Below are 23,173 nucleotides of genomic sequence, written 5' to 3' on the forward strand. Positions count from 1 at the left end.
TATATTGCCTAATGCAGTGCTACCCAAGTATGTCCACCTCATCCTCACACCCTGCAGTATATTGCCTCATGTAGTGCTGCCATGTGTCCTCCTCACACCCTGCAGTATATTGACTCATGCAGTGCTACCGTGTGACCTCCTCCTCCTCACACCCTGCAGTATCATGCCTCATGCAGTACTGCTGTGTCCTACAAATACTCACACCCTGCAGTATATTGCCTCATGCAGTGCTGCCATGTCCTCCTCATCCTCACACCCTGCAGTATATTGCCTCATGCAGTGCTGCTGTGTCCTCACACCCTGCAGTATATTGCCTCATGCAGTGCTGCCGTGTGTCCTCCCCCTCCTATCATCCTGCAGTATATTGCCTCATGCAGTGCTGCCAAGTGTCCTCCTCCTCCTCACACCCTGCAGTACATTGCCTCATGCAATGCTGCACATGTACCTATGTCCTCCTCCTCCTCCTCACACCCTGCAGTATATTGCCTCATGCAGTGCTGTTGTGTGTCCTTCTCCTCCTCATACCCTGCAGTATTTTGCCTCATGCAGTGCTGCCCATTTATGTCCTCCTCCTCACGCCCTGCAGTATATTGCCTCATGCAGTGCTGCCATGTGTCCTCCTCCTCCTCACACCCTGCAGTATATTGCCTCATGCAATGCTGCACATGTACCTATGTCCTCCTCCTCCTCCTCACACCCTGCAGTATATTGCCTCATGCAGTGCTGCCGTGTCCTTTTCCTCCTCACACACTGCAGTATATTGCCTCATGTAGTGCTGCCCAAGTATGTCCACCTCATCCTCACACCCTGCAGTATATTGCCTCATCTAGAGCTGCCATGTGTCCTCCTCCTCCTCCTCACACCCTGCAGTATATTGCCTCATGCAATGCTACCATGTGTCCTCCTCCTCCTCACACCCTGCAGTATATTGCCTTATGCAGTGCTGCCGTGTGTTCTCATCCTCACACCCTGCAGTATATTGCCTCATGCAGTGCTGCCATGTGCCCTCCTCACATTCTGCAGTATATTCCCTCATGCAGTGCAGCTGTGTGTCCTCCTCCTCCACACACCCTGAACCTGCAGTATATGGCCTCATGAAGTGCTGCGTGTCCTTCTCCTCCTCACACTCTGCAGTGTATTGCCTCATGCAGTGCTGCCGTGCGCCTCCTCCTCCTCACACACTGCAGTATATCGCCTCATGCAGTGCTACCTTGTGTCCTCCTCCTCACACTCTGCAGTGTATTGCCTCATGCAGTGCTGCCGTGTGTCCTTCTCATCCTCACATCCTGCAGTATATTGCCTCATGGAGTGCTACTTTGTGTCCTCCTGTTCACACCCTGCAGTATATTGCCTCATGCAGTGCTACCCATGTATGTCCGCCTTCTCCTCATACCCTGCAGTATATTGCCTCATATAGTGCTGCCATGTGTCCTCCTCCTCCTCACACCCTGCATTATATTGCCTCAAGCAATGCTGCCCATGTATGTCCTCCTCCACCTCACACCCTGCAGAATATTGCCTCATGCAGTGCTGCCCTGTCCTAAAAAAATACAGTATATTGCCTCATGCATTGCTGCAGTGTGTCCTTCTCCTCAAACCCTGCAGTATAATTTCTCATTCAGTGCTGCCGTGTGTCCTCCTCCTCACGCCCTGCATTATATCACCTCAAGCAGTACTGTAAGGTGTACTTCTCCTCACACGCTGCAGTATATTGCCTCATGCAGTGCTGCCATGTGCCCTCTTCCTCCTCACACCCTGCAGTATATTGCATCATGCAGTGCTGCCATGTGTCCTCCTATTCGCACCCTGCAGTATACAGCCTCATGCAGTGCTGTCAGGTGTACTTCTCACACCCTGCAGTATATTGCCTTATGCAGTGCCGCCATGTGTCCTCCTCCTCATACCCTGCAGTATACTGCCTCATGCAATGCTACCGTGTGTCGTCCTCCTCACACCCTGAAGTATATTGCCTCATGCAGTGCTGCTGTGTCCTTCAAATTCTCACACCCTGCAGTATATTGCCTCATGCAGTGCTGCCATGTCATCCTCATCCTCACACCCTGCAGTATATTGCCTCATGCAGTGCTGCTGTGTCCTCCTCACACCATGCAGTATATTGCCTCATGCAGTGCTGCCGTGTGTCCTCCCCCTCCTCTCACCCTGCAGTATATTGTCTCATGCAGTGCTGCCTTGTGTCCTTCTGCTCCTCACACCCTGCAGTATATTGCCTCATGCAGTGCTGTTGTGTGTCCTTCTCATACCCAGCAGTATTTTGCCTCATGCAGTGCTGCCCATGTATGTCCTCCTCACGCCCTGCAGTATATTGCCTCATGCAGTGCTGCCGTGTCCTCCTCTTCCTCAAACCCTGCAGTACATTGCCTCATGCAGTGCTGCCTGTATCCTTCTCCTCACACCCTGCAGTATATTGCCTCATGCAGTGCTGCCTTGTGTCCTTCTTGTCATCACATCCTGCAGCATATTGCCTCATGCAGTGCTACCCTGTGTCCTCTTCTTCTTCACACGCTGCAGTATATTGCCTCATACAGTGCTGCTGTGTATCCTCCTCCTGTTCACACCCTGCAGTATATTGCCTCATGCAGGGCTGGCGTGTCCTTTTCCTCCTCACACCCTCCAGTATATTGCCTCATGCAGTGCTACCCAAGTATGTCCACCTCATCCTCACACCCTGCAGTATATTGCCTCATGTAGTGCTGCCATGTGTCCTCCTCCTCACACCCTGCAGTATATTGCCTCATGCAGTGCTACTGTGTGACCTCCTCCTCACACCCTGCAGTATCTTGCCTCATGCAGTACTGCTGTGTCCTACAAATACTCACACCCTGCAGTATATTGCCTCATGCAGTGCTGCCGTGTCCTCCTCATCCTCACACCCTGCAGTATATTGCCTCATGCATTGCTGCTGTGTCCTCACACCATGCAGTATATTGCCTCATGCAGTGCTGCCGTGTGTCCTCCCCCTCCTATCACCCTGCAGTATATTGCCTCATGCAGTGCTGCCATGTGTCCTTCTACTCCTCACACCCTGCAGTATATTGCCTCATGCAGTGCTGCCATGTGTCCTCCTCCTCACACCCTGCAGTATATTGCCTCATACAGTGCTACCGTGTGACCTCCTCCTCACACCCTGCAGTATCTTGCCTCATGCAGTACTGCTGTGTCCTACAAATACTCACACACTGCAGTATATTGCCTCATGCAGTGCTGCCTTGTGTCCTTCTTGTCATCACATCCTGCAGCATATTGCCTCATGCAGTGCTACCCTGTGTCCTCTTCTTCTTCACACGCTGCAGTATATTGCCTCATACAGTGCTGCTGTGTATCCTCCTCCTGTTCACACCCTGCAGTATATTGCCTCATGCTGGGCTGGCGTGTCCTTTTCCTCCTCACACCCTGCAGTATATTGCCTCATGCAGTGCTGCCATGTCCTCCTCTACCTCACACCCTGCAGTATATTGCCTCATGCAGTGCTGCTGTGTCCTCACACCATGCAGTATATTGCCTCATGCAGTGCTGCCGTGTGTCCTCCCCCTCCTATCAATGTGCAGTATATTGCCTCATGCAGTGCTGCCATGTGTCCTTCTACTCCTCACACCCTGCAGTATATTGCCTCATGCAGTGCTGCCATGTGTCCTCCTCCTCACACCCTGCAGTATATTGCCTCATGCAGTGCTACCGTGTGACCTCCTCCTCCTCACACCCTGCAGTATCTTGCCTCATGCAGTACTGCTGTGTCCTACAAATACTCACACCCTGCAGTATATTGCCTCATGCAGTGCTGCCATGTCCTCCTCATCCTCACACCCTGCAGTATATTGCCTCATGTAGTGCTGCCGTGTGCCCTACTCCTCTTCACACCCTGCAGTATATTGCATCATGCAGTGCTGCCGTTTGTCCTCCTCACACCCTGCAGTATATAGCCTCATGCAGTGCTGTCGTGTGTACTTCTCACACCCTGCAGTATATTGCCTCATGCAGTACTGCTGTATGTCCTCCTCTTCCTCATACCCTGCAGTATATCGCCTCGTGTAGTGCTGCCGTGTGCTCACATCCTCCTCCCACCCTGGAGGATATTACCTCATGCAGTGCTGTGTCCTCCTTCTCCTCACATCTTGCAGTGTATTGCCTCATGCAATACTGCCATGTGTCCTTCTCCTACTCACACCCTGCAGTATATTGCCTCCTGCAGTGCTACCATGTATCCCCTTCATCCTCACACCCTGCAGTATAATGCTTCATGCAGTACTGCTGTATCCTCCAAATACTCACACCCTGCAGCATGTTGACTCATGCAGTGCTGCCCAAGTATGTCCACCTCATCCTCACACCTGCAGTATATTGACTCATGCAGTGCTGCTGTGTGTCCTCCTCTTCCTTACACCCTGCCATGGCTGGACATACTGTCTGTGCAGCCTGTGTGGCTGCATTGGGGCCCGGAGGTGGAGGGGAGCCCATGCAGGGTGGCTAATAATGAGGGCAATCTGGCCTGTTTCTCAAGGCCCGAGGCTCTGGGGGGCCCCTGGCCAGATTGCCTTCATGTGCGGCGGGCAGGGAGCAATCCCAGCAGCTCCACTGCCTACAAGAGAAAATGTGCCAGAGAGAGGAATCAGCCGGAGGCGGTGGTGCTGCTGCTGCGGGAGAGCATGCAGACACATGAGAGGTGCTGTGTGTGTGTTTTTGTATGTACGTGTGTTGTGTGTGTAGAGATGAGTGGTGTGTGTGCGCGTGCATGCGTAGCACTGCGGGGGAATGTGCGGAGAGGTGAATGGTGCTCTGTGTGTCTGGCTGTGTGTAGGTGGAGCAGAAGGCAGTGTTGGAGGAGGAGGCAATGATGGGGGTGAAGGGGAGAAGGCAATGATGGGGGTGATGGGGAGAAGGCAATGATGGGGAGAAGGAAATAATGGGGGTGTTGGAGAAGGCAATGATGGGGTGATGAGGATAAGGCAATGATGGGATGATGGGGAAAAGGCTATGATGGGGAGAAGGCAATGATGTGGGTGATGGGGAGAAGGCAATGATGGGGAGAAGGAAATAATGGGGGTGTTGGAGAAGGCAATGATGGGGGTGATAAGGAGAAGGCAATGATGGGATTATGGGGAAAAGGCAATGATGGGGGTGATGGGGAGAAGGAAATGATGGGGAGAAGGAAATAATGGGGGTGTTGGAGAAGGCAATGATGGGGGTGTTGGAGAAGGCAATGATGGGGGTGATGGGGAGAAGGCAATGATGGGGGTGATGGAGAGAAGGCAATGATGGGATGATGGGGAAAAGGCAATGATGGGGCATGTAGTGCTGACGTGTGTGTCCTCCTCCTCCTCACACTGCAGTATACTGCCTCATGCAGTGCTGGCAATGTGTATCCTCTTCCTCCTGAAACCATGCAGTATACTGCATTATGCAGTGCTGGCCGTGTGTGTCCTCCTTCTCACACCCTGCAATATACTGCCTCATACAGTGCTGCCGCTTGTCCTCCTCACACCCTGCAGCAAACTGCCTCATGCAGTGCTGCCATGTGTCCTCCTCCTCACACTGCAGTATATTGCAATATGCAGTGCTGACGTATGTCCTTCTCCTCCTCACATCCTACAAAATATTGTCTCATGTAGTGCTGCTGAAGTATGTCCACCTCATCCTCACAACCTGCAGTATATTGCCTCATGCAGTGCTGCCATGTGTCGTCCTCCTCACACCCTGCAGTATACTGCCTCATGCAGTACTGCTGTGTCCTCCAAATACTCACACCCTGCAGTATATTGCCTCATGCAGTGCTGCCATGTCCTCCTTCCTCCTCACACCCTCCAGTATATTGCCTCATGCAGTGCTTCCCAAGTATGTCCACCTCATCCTCACACCCTGCAGTATATTGCCTCATGTAGTGCTGCCATGTGTCTTCCTCTTCCTCACACCATGCAGTATATTGCCTCTTGCAGTGCTACCGTGTGACCTCCTCCTCCTCACACCCTGCAGTGTATTGCTTTATGCAGTACTGCTGTGTCCTACAAATACTCACACCCTGCAGTATATTGCCTCATGCAGTGCTGCCATGTCCACCTCATCCTCACACCCTGCAGTATATTGCCTCATGCAGTGCTACCGTATGTCCTCCTCCGCCTCACACCCTGCAATATATTGCCTCATGCAGTGCTGCCATGTCCTCCTCATCCTCACACCCTGCAGTATATTGCCTCATGCAGTGCTACCGTGTGTCCTCTTCCTCACACCCTGCAGTATATTGCCTCATGCAGTGCTGCCGTGTGTCCTACAAATACACCCTGCAGAATATATTGCCTCATGCAGTGCTGCCATGTCCTCCTTATCCTCACACCCTGCAGAATATATTGCCTCATGGAGTGCTGCCATGTCCTCCTTATCCTCACACCCTGCAGTAAATTTCCTCATGCAGTGCTGCTGTGTCCTCACACCATGCAGTATATTGCCTCATGCAGTGCTGCCGTGTGTCCTCCCCCTCCTATCACCCTGCAGTATATTGCCTCATGCAGTGCTGCCATGTGTCCTTCTACTCCTCACACCCTGCAGTATATTGCCTCATGCAGTGCTGCCATGTGTCCTCCTCTTCCTCACACCCTGCAGTATATTTCCTCATGCAGTGCTGCACATGTATGTCCTCCTCCTCACACCCTGCAGTATATTGCCTCATGCAGTGCTGCCGTGTCCTTTTGCTCCTCACACACTGCAGTATATTGCCTCATGTAGTGCTCCCCAAGTATGTCCACCTCATCCTCACACCCTGAAGTATATTGCCTCATGTAGTGCTGCCATGTGTCCTCCTCCTTCTCACACCCTGCAGTATATTGCCTCATGCAATGCTACCGTGTGTCCTCCTCCTCCTCACACCCTGCAGTATATTGCCTCATGCAGTACTGCTGTGTCCTACAATTACTCACACGCTGCAGTATATTGCCTCATGCAGTGCTGCCATGTCCTCCTCATCCTCACACCCTGCAGTATATTGCCTCTTGCAGTGCTACCATGTGTCCTCCTCACACCCTTCAGTGTATTGCCTCATGCAGTGCTGCCATGTCCTCCTCCTCCTCACACCCTGCAGTATATTGCCTCATGCAGTACTGCTGTGTCCTACAAATACACCCTGCAGTATATTGCCTCATGCAGTGCTGCCATGTCCTCCTCATCCTCACACCCTGCAGTATATTGCCTCATGCAGTGCTGCCCATGTGTGTCCTGCTCCTCCTCACACCCTGCTGTATATTGCCTCATGCAGTGCTGTTGTGTGTTCTTCTCATACCCTGCAGTATGTTGCCTCATGCAGTGCTGCCCATGTATGTCCTCCTCCTCCTCACGCCCTGCAGTATATTGCCGCATGCAGTGCTGTCTTGTATCCTACTCCTGTTCACGCCCTGCAGAATATAGCCTCATGCAGGTCTTCTGTGTCCTTTTCCTCCTCACACCCTCCAGTATATTGCCTCATGTAGTGCTACCCAAATATGTCCACCTCATCTTCACACCCCGCAGTATATTGCCTCATGCAGTGCTACCGTGTGTCCTCCTCCTCCTCACACCCTGCAGTGTATTGCCTCATACAGTACTGCTGTGTCCTACAAATACTCGCACCCTGCAGTATATTGCCTCATGCAGTGCTGCCATATCCTCCTCATCCTCACACCCTGCAGTATATTGCCTCATGCAGTGCTACCGTGTGTCCTCCTCACACCCTGTAGTATATTGCCTCATGCAGTACTGCTGTGTCCTACAAATACACCCTACAGTATATTGCCTCATGCAGTGTTGCCATGTCCTCCTCATCCTCACACCCTGCAGTATATTGCCTCATGCAATGCTGCTGTGTCCTCCTCACATGTGCAGTATATCGCCTCATGCAGTGCTGTCATGCGTCTCTCTCCTCCTCACACCCTGCAGTATATTGCCTCATGCAGTGCTGCCGTGTGGTCTCATCCTCACACCCTGCAGTATATTGCCTCATGCAGTGCTACCATGTGTCCTCCTCCTCCTCACACCCTGCAGTATATTGCCTCATGCAGTACTGCTGTGTCCTACAAATACTTACACCCTACAGTATATTGCCTCATGTAGTGCTGCCATGTCCTCCTCATCCTCACACCTTGCAGTATATTGCCTCATGCAGTGCTGTCATGCGTCTCTCTCCTCACACCCTGCAGTATAGTGCCTCATGCAGTGCTACCGTGTGTTCTCCTCATCCTCACACCCTGCAGTATATTGCCTCATGCAGTGCTGCCATGTGCCCTCCTCCTCCTCACACCCTGCAGTATATTGCCTCATGCAGTGCGTCCTCCTCCTCACACCCTGCAGTATATTGCCTCACGTAGTGCTGCCATGTGTTCTCCTCCTCCTCACACCCTGCAGTATATCGCCTCATGAAGTGCTGTCATGCGTCGCTCTCGTCACACCCTGCAGTATATTGCCTCATGCAGTACTGCTGTGTCCTACAAATACTCACACCCTACAGTATATTGGCTCATGCAGTACTGCTGTGTCCTCCTCACACCCTGCAGTATATTGCCTCATGCAGTGCTGCCGTGTGTTCTCCTTATCCTCACACCCTGCAGTTTATTGCATCATGCAGTGCTGCCATGTGCCCTCCTCCTCCTCACACCCTGCAGTATATTGTCTCATGCAGTGCTGCTATGTGTCCTCCTCCTCACACCCTACAGTATATAGCCTCATGAAGTGCTGCGTGTTCTTCTCCTCCTCACACCCTGCAGTATATTGCCTCATGCAGTGCTGCCATGTGCCCTCCTCACACCCTGCAGTATATTGCCTCATGCAGTGATGCCATGTGTCCTCATCCTCACACCCTGAACCTGCAGTATATGGCCTCATGAAGTGCTGCGTGTCCTTCTCCTCCTCACACCCTGCAGTATATTGCCTAATTCAGTGCTGCCGTGTGTCCTCCTCATCCTCACACCCTGCAGTATATTGTCTCATGCAGTGCTGCCGTGTGTCCTCCTCATCCTCACACCCTGCAGTATATCGCCTCATGCAGTGCTGTCATGCGCCTCCTCCTCCTCACACACTGCAGTATATCGCCTCATGCAGTGCTGCCATGTCGTCCTCATCCTCATACCCTGCAGTATATTGCCTCATGCAGTGCTGCTGTGTCCTCCTCACACCATGCAGTATATTGCCTCATGCAGTGCTGCCGTGTGTCCTCCTCCTCCTCTCACCCTGCAGTATATGGTCTCATGCAGTGCTGCCATGTGTCCTTCTGCTCCTCACACCCTGCAGTATATTGCCTCATGCAGTGCAGCCATGTGTCCTCCTCCTCACACCCTGCAGTATATTGCCTCATGCAGTGCTGTTGTGTGTCCTTCTCATACCCAGCAGTATTTTGCCTCATGCAGTGCTGCCCATGTATGTCCTCCTCCTCACGCCCTGCAGTATATTGCCTCATGCAGTACTGCTGTGTCCTACAAATACTCACACCCTGCAGTATATTGCCTCATGTAGTGCTGCCATGTCCTCCTCATCCTCACACCCTGCAGTATATTGCATCATGTAGTGCTGCCATGTCCTCCTCTTCCTCACACCCTGCAGTATATTGCCTCATGCAGTGCTGCCATGTGTCCTCCTCCTCACACCCTGCAGTATATTGCCTCATGCAGTGCTGTTGTGTGTCCTTCTCATACCCAGCAGTATATTGCCTCATGTAGTGCTGCCATGTGTGCTCCTCCTCACACCCTGCAGTATATTGCCTCATGCAGTACTGCTGTGACCTACAAATACTCACACCCTGCAGTATATTGCCTCATGTAGTGCTGCCATGTCCTCCTCATCCTCACACCCTGCAGTACATTGCCTCATGCAGTGCTGCCTGTGTCCTTCTCCTCGCACCCTGCAGTATATTGCCTCATGCAGTGCTGCCTTGTGTCCTTCTCGTCATCACATCCTGCAGTATATTGCCTCATGCAGTGCTACCTTGTGTCCTCTTCTTCTTCACACGCTGCAGTATATTGCCTCATACAGTGCTGCCGTGTATCCTCCTCCTGTTCACGCCCTGCAGTATATTGCCTCATGCAGGGCTGCCGTGTCCTTTTCCTCCTCACACCCTCCAGTATATTGCCTCATGCAGTGCTACCCAAGTATGTCCACCTCATCCTCACACCCTGCAGTATATTGCCTCATGTAGTGCTGCCATGTGTCCTCCTCCTCACACCCTGCAGTATATTGACTCATGCAGTGCTACCGTGTGACCTCCTCCTCCTCACACCCTGCAGTATCATGCCTCATGCAGTACTGCTGTGTCCTACAAATACTCACACCCTGCAGTATATTGCCTCATGCAGTGCTGCCATGTCCTCCTCATCCTCACACCCTGCAGTATATTGCCTCATGCAGTGCTGCTGTGTCCTCACACCATGCAGTATATTGCCTCATGCAGTGCTGCCGTGTGTCCTCCCCCTCCTATCATCCTGCAGTATATTGCCTCATGCAGTGCTGCCAGGTGTCCTTCTCCTCCTCACACCCTGCAGTATATTGCCTCATGCAATGCTGCACATGTACCTATGTCCTCCTCCTCCTCCTCACACCCTGCAGTATATTGCCTCATGCAGTGCTGTTGTGTGTCCTTCTCCTCCTCATACCCTGCAGTATTTTGCCTCATGCAGTGCTGTCCATTTATGTCCTCCTCCTCCTCACGCCCTGCAGTATATTGCCTCATGTAGTGCTGCCATGTGTCCTCCTCCTCACACCCTGCAGTATATTGACTCATGCAGTGCTACCGTGTGACCTCCTCCTCCTCACACCCTGCAGTATCATGCCTCATGCAGTACTGCTGTGTCCTACAAATACTCACACCCTGCAGTATATTGCCTCATGCAGTGCTGCCATGTCCTCCTCATCCTCACACCCTGCAGTATATTGCCTCATGCAGTGCTGCTGTGTCCTCACACCATGCAGTATATTGCCTCATGCAGTGCTGCCGTGTGTCCTCCCCCTCCTATCATCCTGCAGTATATTGCCTCATGCAGTGCTGCCAGGTGTCCTCCTCCTCCTCACACCCTGCAGTATATTGCCTCATGCAATGCTGCACATGTACCTATGTCCTCCTCCTCCTCCTCACACCCTGCAGTATATTGCCTCATGCAGTGCGGTTGTGTGTCCTTCTCCTCCTCATACCCTGCAGTATTTTGCCTCATGCAGTGCTGCCCATTTATGTCCTCCTCCTCCTCACGCCCTGCAGTATATTGCCTCATGCAGTGCTGCCATATGTCCTCCTCCTCCTCACACCCTGCAGTATATTGCCTCATGCAATGCTGCACATGTACCTATGTCCTCCTCCTCCTCCTCACACCCTGCAGTATATTGCCTCATGCAGTGCTGTTGTGTGTCCTTCTCCTCCTCATACCCTGCAGTATTTTGCCTCATGCAGTGCTGCCCATGTATGTCCTCCTCCTCCTCAAGCCCTGCAGTATATTGCCTCATACAGTGCTGCCATGTGTCCTCCTCCTCCTCACACCCTGCAGTATATTGCCTCATGCAGTACTGCTGTGTCCTACAAATACTCACACCCTGCAGTATATTGCCTCATGCAGTGCTGCCATGTCCTCCTCATCCTCACACCCTGCAGTATATTGCCTCATGCATTGCTGCTGTGTCCTCACACCATGCAGTATATTGCCTCATGCAGTGCTGCCGTGTGTCCTCCCCCTCCTATCACCCTGCAGTATTTTGCCTCATGCAGTGCTGCCCATGTATGTCCTCCTCCTCCTCACGCCCTGCAGTATATTGCCTCATGCAGTGCTGCCGTGTCCTTTTCCTCCTCACACACTGCAGTATATTGCCTCATGCAGTGCTGCTGTGTCCTCCTCACACCATGCAGTATATTGCCTCATGCAGTGCTACCGTGTGTCCTCCCCCTCCTCTCACCCTGCAGTATATGGTCTCATGCAGTGCTGCCATGTGTCCTTCTGCTCCTCACACCCTGCAGTATATTGCCTCATCTAGAGCTGCCATGTGTCCTCCTCCTCCTCACACCCTGCAGTATATTGCCTCATGCAATGCTACCGTGTGTCCTCCTCCTCCTCACACCCTGCAGTATATTGCCTTATGCAGTGCTGCCGTGTGTTCTCCTCATCCTCACACCCTGCAGTATATTGCCTCATGCAGTGCTGCCATGTGCCCTCCTCCTCACATTCTGCAGTATATTCCCTCATGCAGTGCAGCTGTGTGTCCTCCTCCACACACCCTGAACCTGCAGTATATGGCCTCATGAAGTGCTGCGTGTCCTTCTCCTCCTCACACTCTGCAGTGTATTGCCTCATGCAGTGCTGCCGTGCGCCTCCTCCTCCTCACACACTGCAGTATATCGCCTCATGCAGTGCTACCGTGTGTCCTCCTCCTCACACTCTGCAGTGTATTGCCTCATGCAGTGCTGCCGTGTGTCCTTCTCATCCTCACATCCTGCAGTATATTGCCTCATGGAGTGCTACTTTGTGTCCTCCTGTTCACACCCTGCAGTATATTGCCTCATGCAGTGCTACCCATGTATGTCCGCCTTCTCCTCATACCCTGCAGTATATTGCCTCATATAGTGCTGCCATGTGTCCTCCTCCTCCTCACACCCTGCATTATATTGCCTCAAGCAATGCTGCCCATGTATGTCCTCCTCCACCTCACACCCTGCAGAATATTGCCTCATGCAGTGCTGCCCTGTCCTAAAAAAATACAGTATATTGCCTCATGCATTGCTGCAGTGTGTCCTTCTCCTCAAACCCTGCAGTATAATTTCTCATTCAGTGCTGCCGTGTGTCCTCCTCCTCACGCCCTGCATTATATCACCTCAAGCAGTACTGTCAGGTGTACTTCTCCTCACACCCTGCAGTATATTGCCTCATGCAGTGCTGCCATGTGCCCTCTTCCTCCTCACACCCTGCAGTATATTGCATCATGCAGTGCTGCCATGTGTCCTCCTATTCGCACCCTGCAGTACACAGCCTCATGCAGTGCTGTCAGGTGTACTCACACCCTGCAGTATATTGCCTTATGCAGTGCCGCCATGTGTCCTCCTCCTCATACCCTGCAGTATACTGCCTCATGCAATGCTACCGTGTGTCGTCCTCCTCACACCCTGAAATATATTGCCTCATGCAGTGCTGCTGTGTCCTTCAAATTCTCACACCCTGCAGTATATTGCCTCATGCAGTGCTGCCATGTCATCCTCATCCTCACACCCTGCAGTATATTGCCTCATGCAGTGCTGCTGTGTCCTCCTCACACCATGCAGTATATTGCCTCATGCAGTGCTGCCGTTTGTCCTCCCCCTCCTCTCACCCTGCAGTATATTGTCTCATGCAGTGCTGCCTTGTGTCCTTCTGCTCCTCACACCCTGCAGTATATTGCCTCATGCAGTGCTGCCATGTGTCCTCCGCACACCCTGCAGTATATTGCCTCATGCAGTGCTGTTGTGTGTCCTTCTCATACCCAGCAGTATTTTGCCTCATGCAGTGCTGCCCATGTATGTCCTCCTCACGCCCTGCAGTATATTGCCTCATGCAGTGCTGCAGTGTCCTCCTCTTCCTCAAACCCTGCAGTACATTGCCTCATGCAGTGCTGCCTGTATCCTTCTCCTCACACCCTGCAGTATTTTGCCTCATGCAGTGCTGCCTTGTGTCCTTCTTGTCATCACATCCTGCAGCATATTGCCTCATGCAGTGCTACCCTGTGTCCTCTTCTTCTTCACACGCTGCAGTATATTGCCTCATACAGTGCTGCTGTGTATCCTCCTCCTGTTCACACCCTGCAGTATATTGCCTCATGCAGGGCTGGCGTGTCCTTTTCCTCCTCACACCCTCCAGTATATTGCCTCATGCAGTGCTACCCAAGTATGTCCACCTCATCCTCACACCCTGCAGTATATTGCCTCATGTAGTGCTGCCATGTGTCCTCCTCCTCACACCCTGCAGTATCTTGCCTCATGCAGTACTGCTGTGTCCTACAAATACTCACACCCTGCAGTATATTGCCTCATGCAGTGCTGCCGTGTCCTCCTCATCCTCACACCCTGCAGTATATTGCCTCATGCATTGCTGCTGTGTCCTCACACCATGCAGTATATTGCCTCATGCAGTGCTGCCGTGTGTCCTCCCCCTCCTATCACCCTGCAGTATATTGCCTCATGCAGTGCTGCCATGTGTCCTTCTACTCCTCACACCCTGCAGTATATTGCCTCATGCAGTGCTGCCATGTGTCCTCCTCCTCACACCCTGCAGTATATTGCCTCATACAGTGCTACCGTGTGACCTCCTCCTCCTCACACCCTGCAGTATCTTGCCTCATGCAGTACTGCTGTGTCCTACAAATACTCACACACTGCAGTATATTGCCTCATGCAGTGCTGCCATGTCCTCCTCTACCTCACACCCTGCAGTATATTGCCTCATGCAGTGCTGCTGTGTCCTCACACCATGCAGTATATTGCCTCATGCAGTGCTGCCGTGTGTCCTCCCCCTCCTATCAATGTGCAGTATATTGCCTCATGCAGTGCTGCCATGTGTCCTCCTCCTCACACCCTGCAGTATATTGCCTCATGCAGTGCTACCGTGTGACCTCCTCCTCCTCACACCCTGCAGTATCTTGCCTCATGCAGTACTGCTGTGTCCTACAAATACTCACACCCTGCAGTATATTGCCTCATGCAGTGCTGCCATGTCCTCCTCATCCTCACACCCTGCAGTATATTGCCTCATGTAGTGCTGCCGTGTGCCCTACTCCTCTTCACACCCTGCAGTATATTGCATCATGCAGTGCTGCCGTGTGTCCTCCTCCTCACACCCTGCAGTATATAGCCTCATGCAGTGCTGTCGTGTGTACTTCTCACACCCTGCAGTATATTGCCTCATGCAGTACTGCTGTATGTCCTCCTCTTCCTCATACCCTGCAGTATATCGCCTCATGTAGTGCTGCCGTGTGCTCACATCCTCCTCCCACCCTGGAGGATATTACCTCATGCAGTGCTGTATCCTCCTTCTCCTCACATCTTGCAGTGTATTGCCTCATGCAATACTGCCATGTGTCCTCCTCTTCACACCCTGCAGTTTATTGCCTCCTGCAGTGCTACCATGTATCCCCTTCATCCTCACACCCTGCAGTATAATGCTTCATGTAGTACTGCTGTATCCTCCAAATAATCACACCCTGCAGCATGTTGACTCATGCAGTGCTGCCCAAGTATGTCCACCTCATCCTCACACCTGCAGTATATTGACTCATGCAGTGCTGCTGTGTGTCCTCCTCTTCCTTACACCCTGCCATGGCTGGACATACTGTCTGTGCAGCCTGTGTGGCTGCATTGGGGCCTGGAGGTGGAGGGGAGCCCATGCAGGGTGGCTAATAATGAGGGCAATCTGGCCTGTTTCTCAAGGCCCGAGGCTCTGGGGGGCCCCTGGCCAGATTGCCTTCATGTGCGGCGGGCAGGGAGCAATCCCAGCAGCTCCACTGCCTACAAGAGAAAATGTGCCAGAGAGAGGAATCAGCCGGAGGCGGTGGTGCTGCTGCTGCGGGAGAGCATGCAGACACATGAGAGGTGCTGTGTGTGTGTTTTTGTATGTACGTGTGTTGTGTGTGTAGAGATGAGTGGTGTGTGTGTGCGCGTGCATGCGTAGCACTGCGGGGGAATGTGCGGAGAGGTGAATGGTGCTCTGTGTGTCTGGCTGTGTGTAGGTGGAGCAGAAGGCAGTGTTGGAGGAGGAGGCAATGATGGGGGTGAAGGGGAGAAGGCAATGATGGGGGTGATGGGGAGAAGGCAATGATGGGGAGAAGGAAATAATGGGGGTGTTGGAGAAGGCAATGATGGGGTGATGGGGATAAGGCAATGATGGGATGATGGGGAAAAGGCTATGATTGGGAGAAGGCAATGATGGGGGTGATGGGGAGAAGGCAATGATGGGGAGAAGGAAATAATGGGGGTGTTGGAGAAGGCAATGATGGGGGTGATGAGGAGAAGGCAATGATGGGATTATGGGGAAAAGGCAATGATGGGGGTGATGGGGAGAAGGCAATGATGGGGAGAAGGAAATAATGGGGGTGTTGGAGAAGGCAATGATGGGGGTGATGGGGAGAAGGCAATGATGGGGGTGATGGAGAGAAGGCAATGATGGGATGATGGGGAAAAGGCAATGATGGGGGTGATGGGGAGAAGGCAATGATGGGGGTGATGGGGAGAAGGCAATGATAGGGGTGATGGGGAGAAGGCAATGATGGGGGTGATGGGGAGAAGGCAATGACGGGGTGATGGGGAGAATGAAATAATGGGGGTGATGGAGATGGCAATGATGGGGGTGATGGGGAGAAGGCATTGATGGGGGTGATGGGGAGAAGGAAATAATGGGGTGATGGAGAAGGCAATGATGAGGAGAAGGTAATGATGGGATGATGGGGAAAAGGCAGTGATGGGTGATGGGAAGAAGGCAATGATGGGGGTGATGGGAGAAGGCAATGACAGGGTGATGGGGAGAATGAAATAATGGGGGTGATGGGGAGAAGGCAATGATGGGGAGAAGGTAATGATGGGGATGATGGGGAGAAGGCATTGATGGGGGTGATGGGGAGAAGGAAATAAGGGGGTTGATGGAGAATGGAGAAGGCAATGATGGGGATGATGGGGAGAAGGCAATGATGGGGTGATGAGAGGGCAATGATGGGGTGGTAGGGGAGAAGGCAATGATGAAGGTGGTGGAACGGGCAATGATGGAGTGGTGGGGGAAGAGACAATGATGGGGGTGGTGGAATGGGCAATGATGGGGTGGCATGGGATAAAGCAATGATAGTGGTGGGGGAGAAGGCAATGGAGGTGGTAAAGAGGGCAATCATGGGGTGGGGGAGAGGACAATGAGGGTTGTGGGGGATTGGGATGGGAGGAAGGGGGACTGATAATGAACTTGGGACCAGGAGAAGTGGAGGAAGACATCATCGCTTATTATGTCTAACACAGTCCCTTAGTATATAGTGTACTCACTAATTCTGTATAACACCATCATTCGTTACATAGTTTCCTCTTTTATGTATAACACGTCCCTTATTAGATATCATCCTCTCTAGTTATATATGGTGCCGTCCCTTATTATATAGCTTCCTCCGCTGTTATGTATAGTGCTGTGTCTTACATAGTGTATTCTTGTTTATTTTGTTATTCACAGCGCCCTATTTTATTACATAGTCTGCTCTCTTTTTAGATATAAAATGACTGCTGATGGAGCACCTGGTGACCAGACGACCAGTCCATCAGCTCCTCCATTAGAAAGGAAGCTTTCCCATGCTCCATCAGCCATCATTGCATTATATAGCTAACAAGACAGGACGGTATGTAATAAAAAACAGGGCTCTATCTAATCCAATATGTAAGGCACGGTACTGTACATAACAAGAGAGGGCACTGTATAAGGGATGGCAATATACATAATAAAGGAGACTATGTAATATATATACATGTATGTGCGCGTGGCTCTATATATATATATATATATATATATATATATATATAAATATATATAGCTTTGTCGCCATAAAAGGAACCCAGGCTGTCATTGTCCACCCCTGCACCCTGCAGTATAATGCCTCATGCGGTGCTGCCCTGCCCGTCTCCTCCTCACACCCTGCAGTATATTGCCTCATGCAGTGCTGCCGTGTCCTTCTCCTCCTCACACCCTGCAGTATATCGCCTCACCTGTATCTCCACTTCTTCCCTGTGATGAGTCTCGTCTCCTCTGAGCTCCGTGTGATCCTCACCACCTTTTATAGTCCCTCTATGAAGTCATGTGTTGATTCTCCTCTCCATTGTCTGTCCCTCATCTGACCTCATCCCTAACCCTGTGTTTCCCCAAGTAAATCCCATCATCTCCTCGCCCCTTCTTACCTTACGCTTGTGATTTGCCTTGGGGGTGCATTTCCCTTCTCGTTGGTGTCACATATGTATATCATCGCAGATCATGTCAGCAGCCGATATCATCCTGCCGTTTGTTTGTTAGGTTGGATTTACACAAAACGTTTTCCACTACATAAAACACTGAGGACATTCTACCTCATTGGAAATTTTTGGCAACAGTCTCGATATGTGTTCAGGGCAAAATGTACCACTGGTAAGTCACTTTTATATTCTGGAGAAGCAATTTTTGCAAAATAATGAGGCTATGGCAGACTACCGGCTCCAGCGTTACCATCATCTATTGCACATGTGACCAGACAATCGAAGAGATCACGTTGAATAGATCCCCTCCTTGTGTTTCCTACTTTCTCTCGTCCTTTCATGGCTGATTACTTATAATGTGGGTTGTATCTCCGGCTCTTACAATAATACCTCCATCTCAATGACTGTCGCTCTTAGTTACAGTAGAGCAGCTATAATTAATGCTCCCCCACTTCAAAGGCCCCTGATGAATGGCGAGTGCGGAAGCAGCCAGGTGCAAGAGGGATGACGACATTCACATCACACAGGAGAGACCACTTGCCTCATAACAATGACCACCTCTATGTATTCCCAGTATTAAAAGCTGAGGCTTGTGATTGTGTGTCAGTGTAGGATGGAGTCATCCATCCCAGGCTCCTCAGCCATCGTACCATTCGACGTTATTTCTCAGGATGGTTCCTGCTTTATTGCTAGATGACTGAGGATTAATGCATCTGTGGCCGCTTAATTTCCCTTTATTAGGGCACATACAAGACCTCATTGAGTTACTCATCCCTGTAACATGAGCCTGTATTCTGGTACAGCGCCCCCAATATGCTCACATCGGTTGGGTGCTCCTGTCACTTCTAATATCTACCCATTTCCTGCTCACATTCCCAAACACGAGGATTCAGGGAAACCAACACATCACAACAACCAGGAAGCCAGAAGACAAACACACACACGTGTTACAGCTCGCACAGCGCCTTCTGTGGAGTCCAAGGTGGATGCATGGGAGCCGCATCCCCACAGCGTCCAATATTACCTGCGTCCCGCGTGTTGCCCGTCATCTCCACCAGCTACTACGAAAACCTTCCTACAGCATTTGGTTATTCAAGGCTGACTTGGTCAGACATAAGTATGCATATACAGTTCTTAGAAAAAGTTTTATGCAAGTGCGGAGAAACGTGCTGCAAAGTGAGATTGTTTTGAAAAGTAAAAGTTTTAATAGTTTATTTTTTATTTATTAACAAAAAGCAAAGTTATGAACAAAAGAGATAACTAAATCCCATCATTATTTGGTTTTAGGCTATGTGCACATGGTGCATTTGTTTTGCATTTTTGCGGTGATTATTCTGCGTGGAAATGGGCCAAAAACGCTATGGAATCATTATGCCAGCTGCTTCAATGACAATCCTGAAGTCCTCTGCACATGATCAGTAAATTTCCTTGAGTATTCTTAGTGCGTTTTTTTCTGCAGCATGTCAATTCTTTGTGCAAGTGTGAGGAGATAGCAGGCACGTAGGATGCAGTAACGAACCCGTATATAGACCAAGGGTGACAGGGATTTATTGAACAGCGGATTCTCCATGCAGGGTAGAAACGGAGGGATAATTTTCCCTAATACAGCCAGTAACAACAGACGATAAATTAAGTAACAAAACAAACTAGATTGCAAGTTCAAATGGAGCGCCCTCCACGGCCGTGGGGATACTTGTTATCGGGCTGGTTCTTAAGGGGATGTGTCACGGCAGCAGTGACCCAGTCCGTGGCCCTGGGCATCCAATGAAAATGATGATAAAAGGGGAAATAAAGTTTATAATATATAGTTCGTCCTACCACCTGTGGTACTCAGTCAAGGCTGCTTAAAGAGACCGCTGGGGCTGATGATGATGCAGCAGAGTTGGTACAGCTCTCCACAGGTAGAGCTAGTCCCAGGGCAATTATATTGTTAAGGATAGTGGCGATGGTTGTAGTGCAGAGTGGATGGTGCAGTAAATAACTCTGAGGACACAGCGGGGTACAATCTTCACTCTTTTACTCACAGATTGTGGTGTAGACAGGGCACTGATTAAAGTTGGTATTGGAGATCTGTGCAGCCTGGAAGCAATTTGGGATACACCTAGCCAGGTGAGTTCAGAGTAGGCCTCCCTATTGCACTGCATTCTGAGGTTCTTGCTGCCTAAAGCTATGCTTAGTCCTCTGCTCCTTCTCGTTCTTTAGTCCTTGCCTGTATGTCAGGCAGCTTGAGCCTATAACAGGTGTCACTCCTTTGTGGTGGCTCCGGGCTCTCATATGCTGCTGTGCCTTCAGGTATTGTGATGGGGCCAGGAAATTTGCAGTCACCTGCCCTTCAAATTTAGCTGCCAGAACTTCTGTACCTGCACAGCCATGGACTCCAGCGTCTGGTCTCTAGCACTTGGCCCTGGGGTGAGCTTAGCTACAGCTCCACTCCCCAGGTTGTTCCTTGACTTCCTCTCTCTATCTCCCTCAGACTGACTAACCCCTCATCCAGACCAGAACTTATAAGGAAGCTCCCCTGAAATCAGGTGTTAGAGCTCCCCCTTCTGGCCTGGAGTCAGGAAAAGTGTTGGATGTTTGTGTACCTGGTAAGGAGAACCCTTTTTGCTTCCGGGCATGACATCACCCGATGTGAGTCAGGCAATGCCACTGTGGCAACCGGACTCCTGGGGTGCCACACAATTATCACTCTGGCGGGAGTCACTGTTGAACTCCTGGAGGTCGCTGGTGGTGCCTAGACTGTGACGCAGTTAGGGTCTGACTCAGTCCTGAGGAAGTCGGTGTCCTGAATTCTGATGATGGTGGTGTTTTCTCATGGTCCTGACGTTGGCGGTGTTTCCTCGTGGTCCTGATGCGGGTCTTGGGCACAGAAGTCATGGGGGCCAAGAAGAAAATGTCCTTATCACCAGCTGTGATTGTCTCAGCACAACAGAGGTGTGCAGCACTCTCAAAGCACAGTTCACAACAGGCAGCCCGGTTCGTCGTACCATATAGATGTCAGCGGAGTCAGCGGAGTCAGCTGTGACAGCGGTGTCAGTGATGTCAGTATAGAACTCAGTAGACAGTTTCTAGAGGTGTCTCTCTGACGTCCCAGGTTTGGACCTAATCCTCCGCGTGCCTCATAGCTCTAGACTTCTCACAGATGTCTTGCTCATTCAGCGTTCCCGGCCAAACTGTCTGATCACTTGCACACTGCAGTTCCCTCAGCTTAACCACACCCTTATCCTCAAGTGCAGGGAACAGTCCAGGGCCCTAAGCCCCCACCCTGCAACATAGGTGACAGCCCCAATGGCTCCGGACCCGTCACAGAGGAAGCACGCCTAGCTGGGTTCTTTTCCTTACACAGGTATGAAAATGTTTGTGGATTTGCTGAGTTTTTGGTTGCATTTTTACTGGCTTCCTATGGTGTTTCCCATGCTGTCATCTGTGTTTTTCCACATCTGGTTCAGACTAGGAGAGACAAGAAAGATAACCTAACTCCGGACGTTTTTCAGGCCAATGCAGGAGACCAACAAGAAGAAGAGGCCCCGACGTACACAGAAATATGGACTACACCCGAGTGACACGGTCCCAGGTACTAACCCATTAGTAATTACCATATTTTTCGCTTTGTAAGACGCACTTTTTTTCCCCAAATAGGAAAATAGGGGTGCGTCATACAATGCAAATGTACCTTTTATTGTGCCACCGCGCTGGGTCCCCCGGGTGCTGCCGCTGCGCTGGGTCCCTCGGGAGCTGCTGCCACCGCGCTGTGTCCCCCGGTGCCTGCCGCTGGGCTCTGTCCCATGCTGCGTGGGGGGCTCTGCCGTTCCATCCATGCCTGTGTGGTGGATTGCTTCCTGGAAAATGGCCACCGCACAAGCGCAGATGGAGATCTCGGCATTGAAATCTCGGGAGATGAAATTTCAGTGCTGAAATCTCATCTCCTGAGATTACAGTGCCGAGATCTCCATCTGCGCTTGTGCGGTGGCCATTTTCCAGGAAGCAATCCACCACACAGGCATGGATGGAACGGCAGAGCCCCCCACGCAGCACGGGACAGAGCCCGGCGGCGGCAGGCACCGGGGGACACAGCGCGGTGGCGGCTGCACCCGAGGGACCCAGTGCGGCGGCAGCAGCACCCGGGGGACCCAGCACGGTGGCGGTAGCACCAGATACAGAGTGGACGACAGCACCCCGGGGACAGAGTGGGCGACAGCACCCCGGGGACAGAGTGGGCGACAGCACCCCGGGGACAGAGTGGGCGACAACACCCCGGGGACAGAGTGGGCGACAGCACCCCGGGGACAGAGTGGGCGACAGTACCAGGGGACAGAGTGGGCGACAGTACCAGGGGCAGAGTGGGCGACAGTACCAGGGGACAGAGCGGTAAGCAATAAGACGCCTGGATTATAAGCACCACCATTTTATTAAAAAAACGTTTTTTTCCTATTTTTCTCCTCAAAATTTGGGGTGCGTCTTATAATCCGGAGCGTCTTATAAAGTGAAAAATACAGTAATATTTCTTCTAAATTTCTGGTGATAGCAGGACATCAAGTCTTACATAAAGGCCTCTCTTTTTGTCCTAGTTACAAATGTAACACGTTCACTCTAGAGATGGACCTCCATAGATTTTACAGAAGGCTGAGACTTAAACTACATTTCACTGATTCATCAGCGACAGTTAGAGGACAAGGTGCTACCATACAACCAAAATGCCTGTCGGCCAACAGTCTGGGATTGCGTAGCAAAATTTACTACAGACTCCCACCAGGCTCATATGCACTTGAAACTTTCATTGGTTTCATAGATGACTCCTTCCAAAATTTAAGGAGACATAGACATGGGTAAACTACACTATCCCTCCAATTTAACCCCTCTTGACCAAGAGGCACTTAAATCTCTAAAGGAAAATAAGGAATTAATCATCGAACCAACAGATAAGGGAGGAGCCATCGTTGTTATGGATAAATCCACTTACATGCAGGAGGTTTATAGCAAGTTGGGGACATTACTACATACAAGGCACTTGCGGGGGACCCTACCAACCAGATCCAGGGTTTAATTAAAAGTGTATTGAGCAAATTCACTGATATAGGGGTACTAGATATAAAAACTTGCAAATTCCTGACTAAGAAATACCCTATTACCCCTATCTTTTACATACTTTCAAAAATACACAAAAAAACCTGAAAAAGCCACCTGGTAGGCCAATAGTAGCATCCACTGAATCCATCTTATCATCCATTTCCATCTATC

General features: G+C 51.1%; 1 protein-coding gene across 2 annotated transcripts in view; it reads right to left on the reverse strand.

Moving 5' to 3' along the window:
• Positions 1-18,205, reverse strand: part of LOC141075891 (C2 calcium-dependent domain-containing protein 4C-like) — a 52,736-nt gene extending 34,531 nt beyond the window's left edge. Inside the window, exon 1 of one of the 2 annotated variants that reach the window (XM_073563081.1) lies at positions 17,885-18,205. In XM_073563081.1, the coding sequence (XP_073419182.1) occupies positions 17,885-17,949 (65 nt within the window). In that variant the 5' untranslated portion in view covers positions 17,950-18,205. Of the gene's footprint in view, positions 1-17,695; positions 17,825-17,884 lie in introns of those variants that run through there. The other variant, XM_073563083.1, reaches the window with a different exon arrangement.
• Positions 18,206-23,173: the final 4,968 nt, after the last annotated feature.

Source organism: Dendrobates tinctorius, unplaced genomic scaffold (genome assembly GCF_039654945.1).
Source record: "Dendrobates tinctorius isolate UK_male_01 unplaced genomic scaffold, ASM3965494v1 ptg000377l, whole genome shotgun sequence".
Taxonomy (NCBI): Eukaryota; Metazoa; Chordata; class Amphibia; order Anura; family Dendrobatidae; genus Dendrobates; species Dendrobates tinctorius.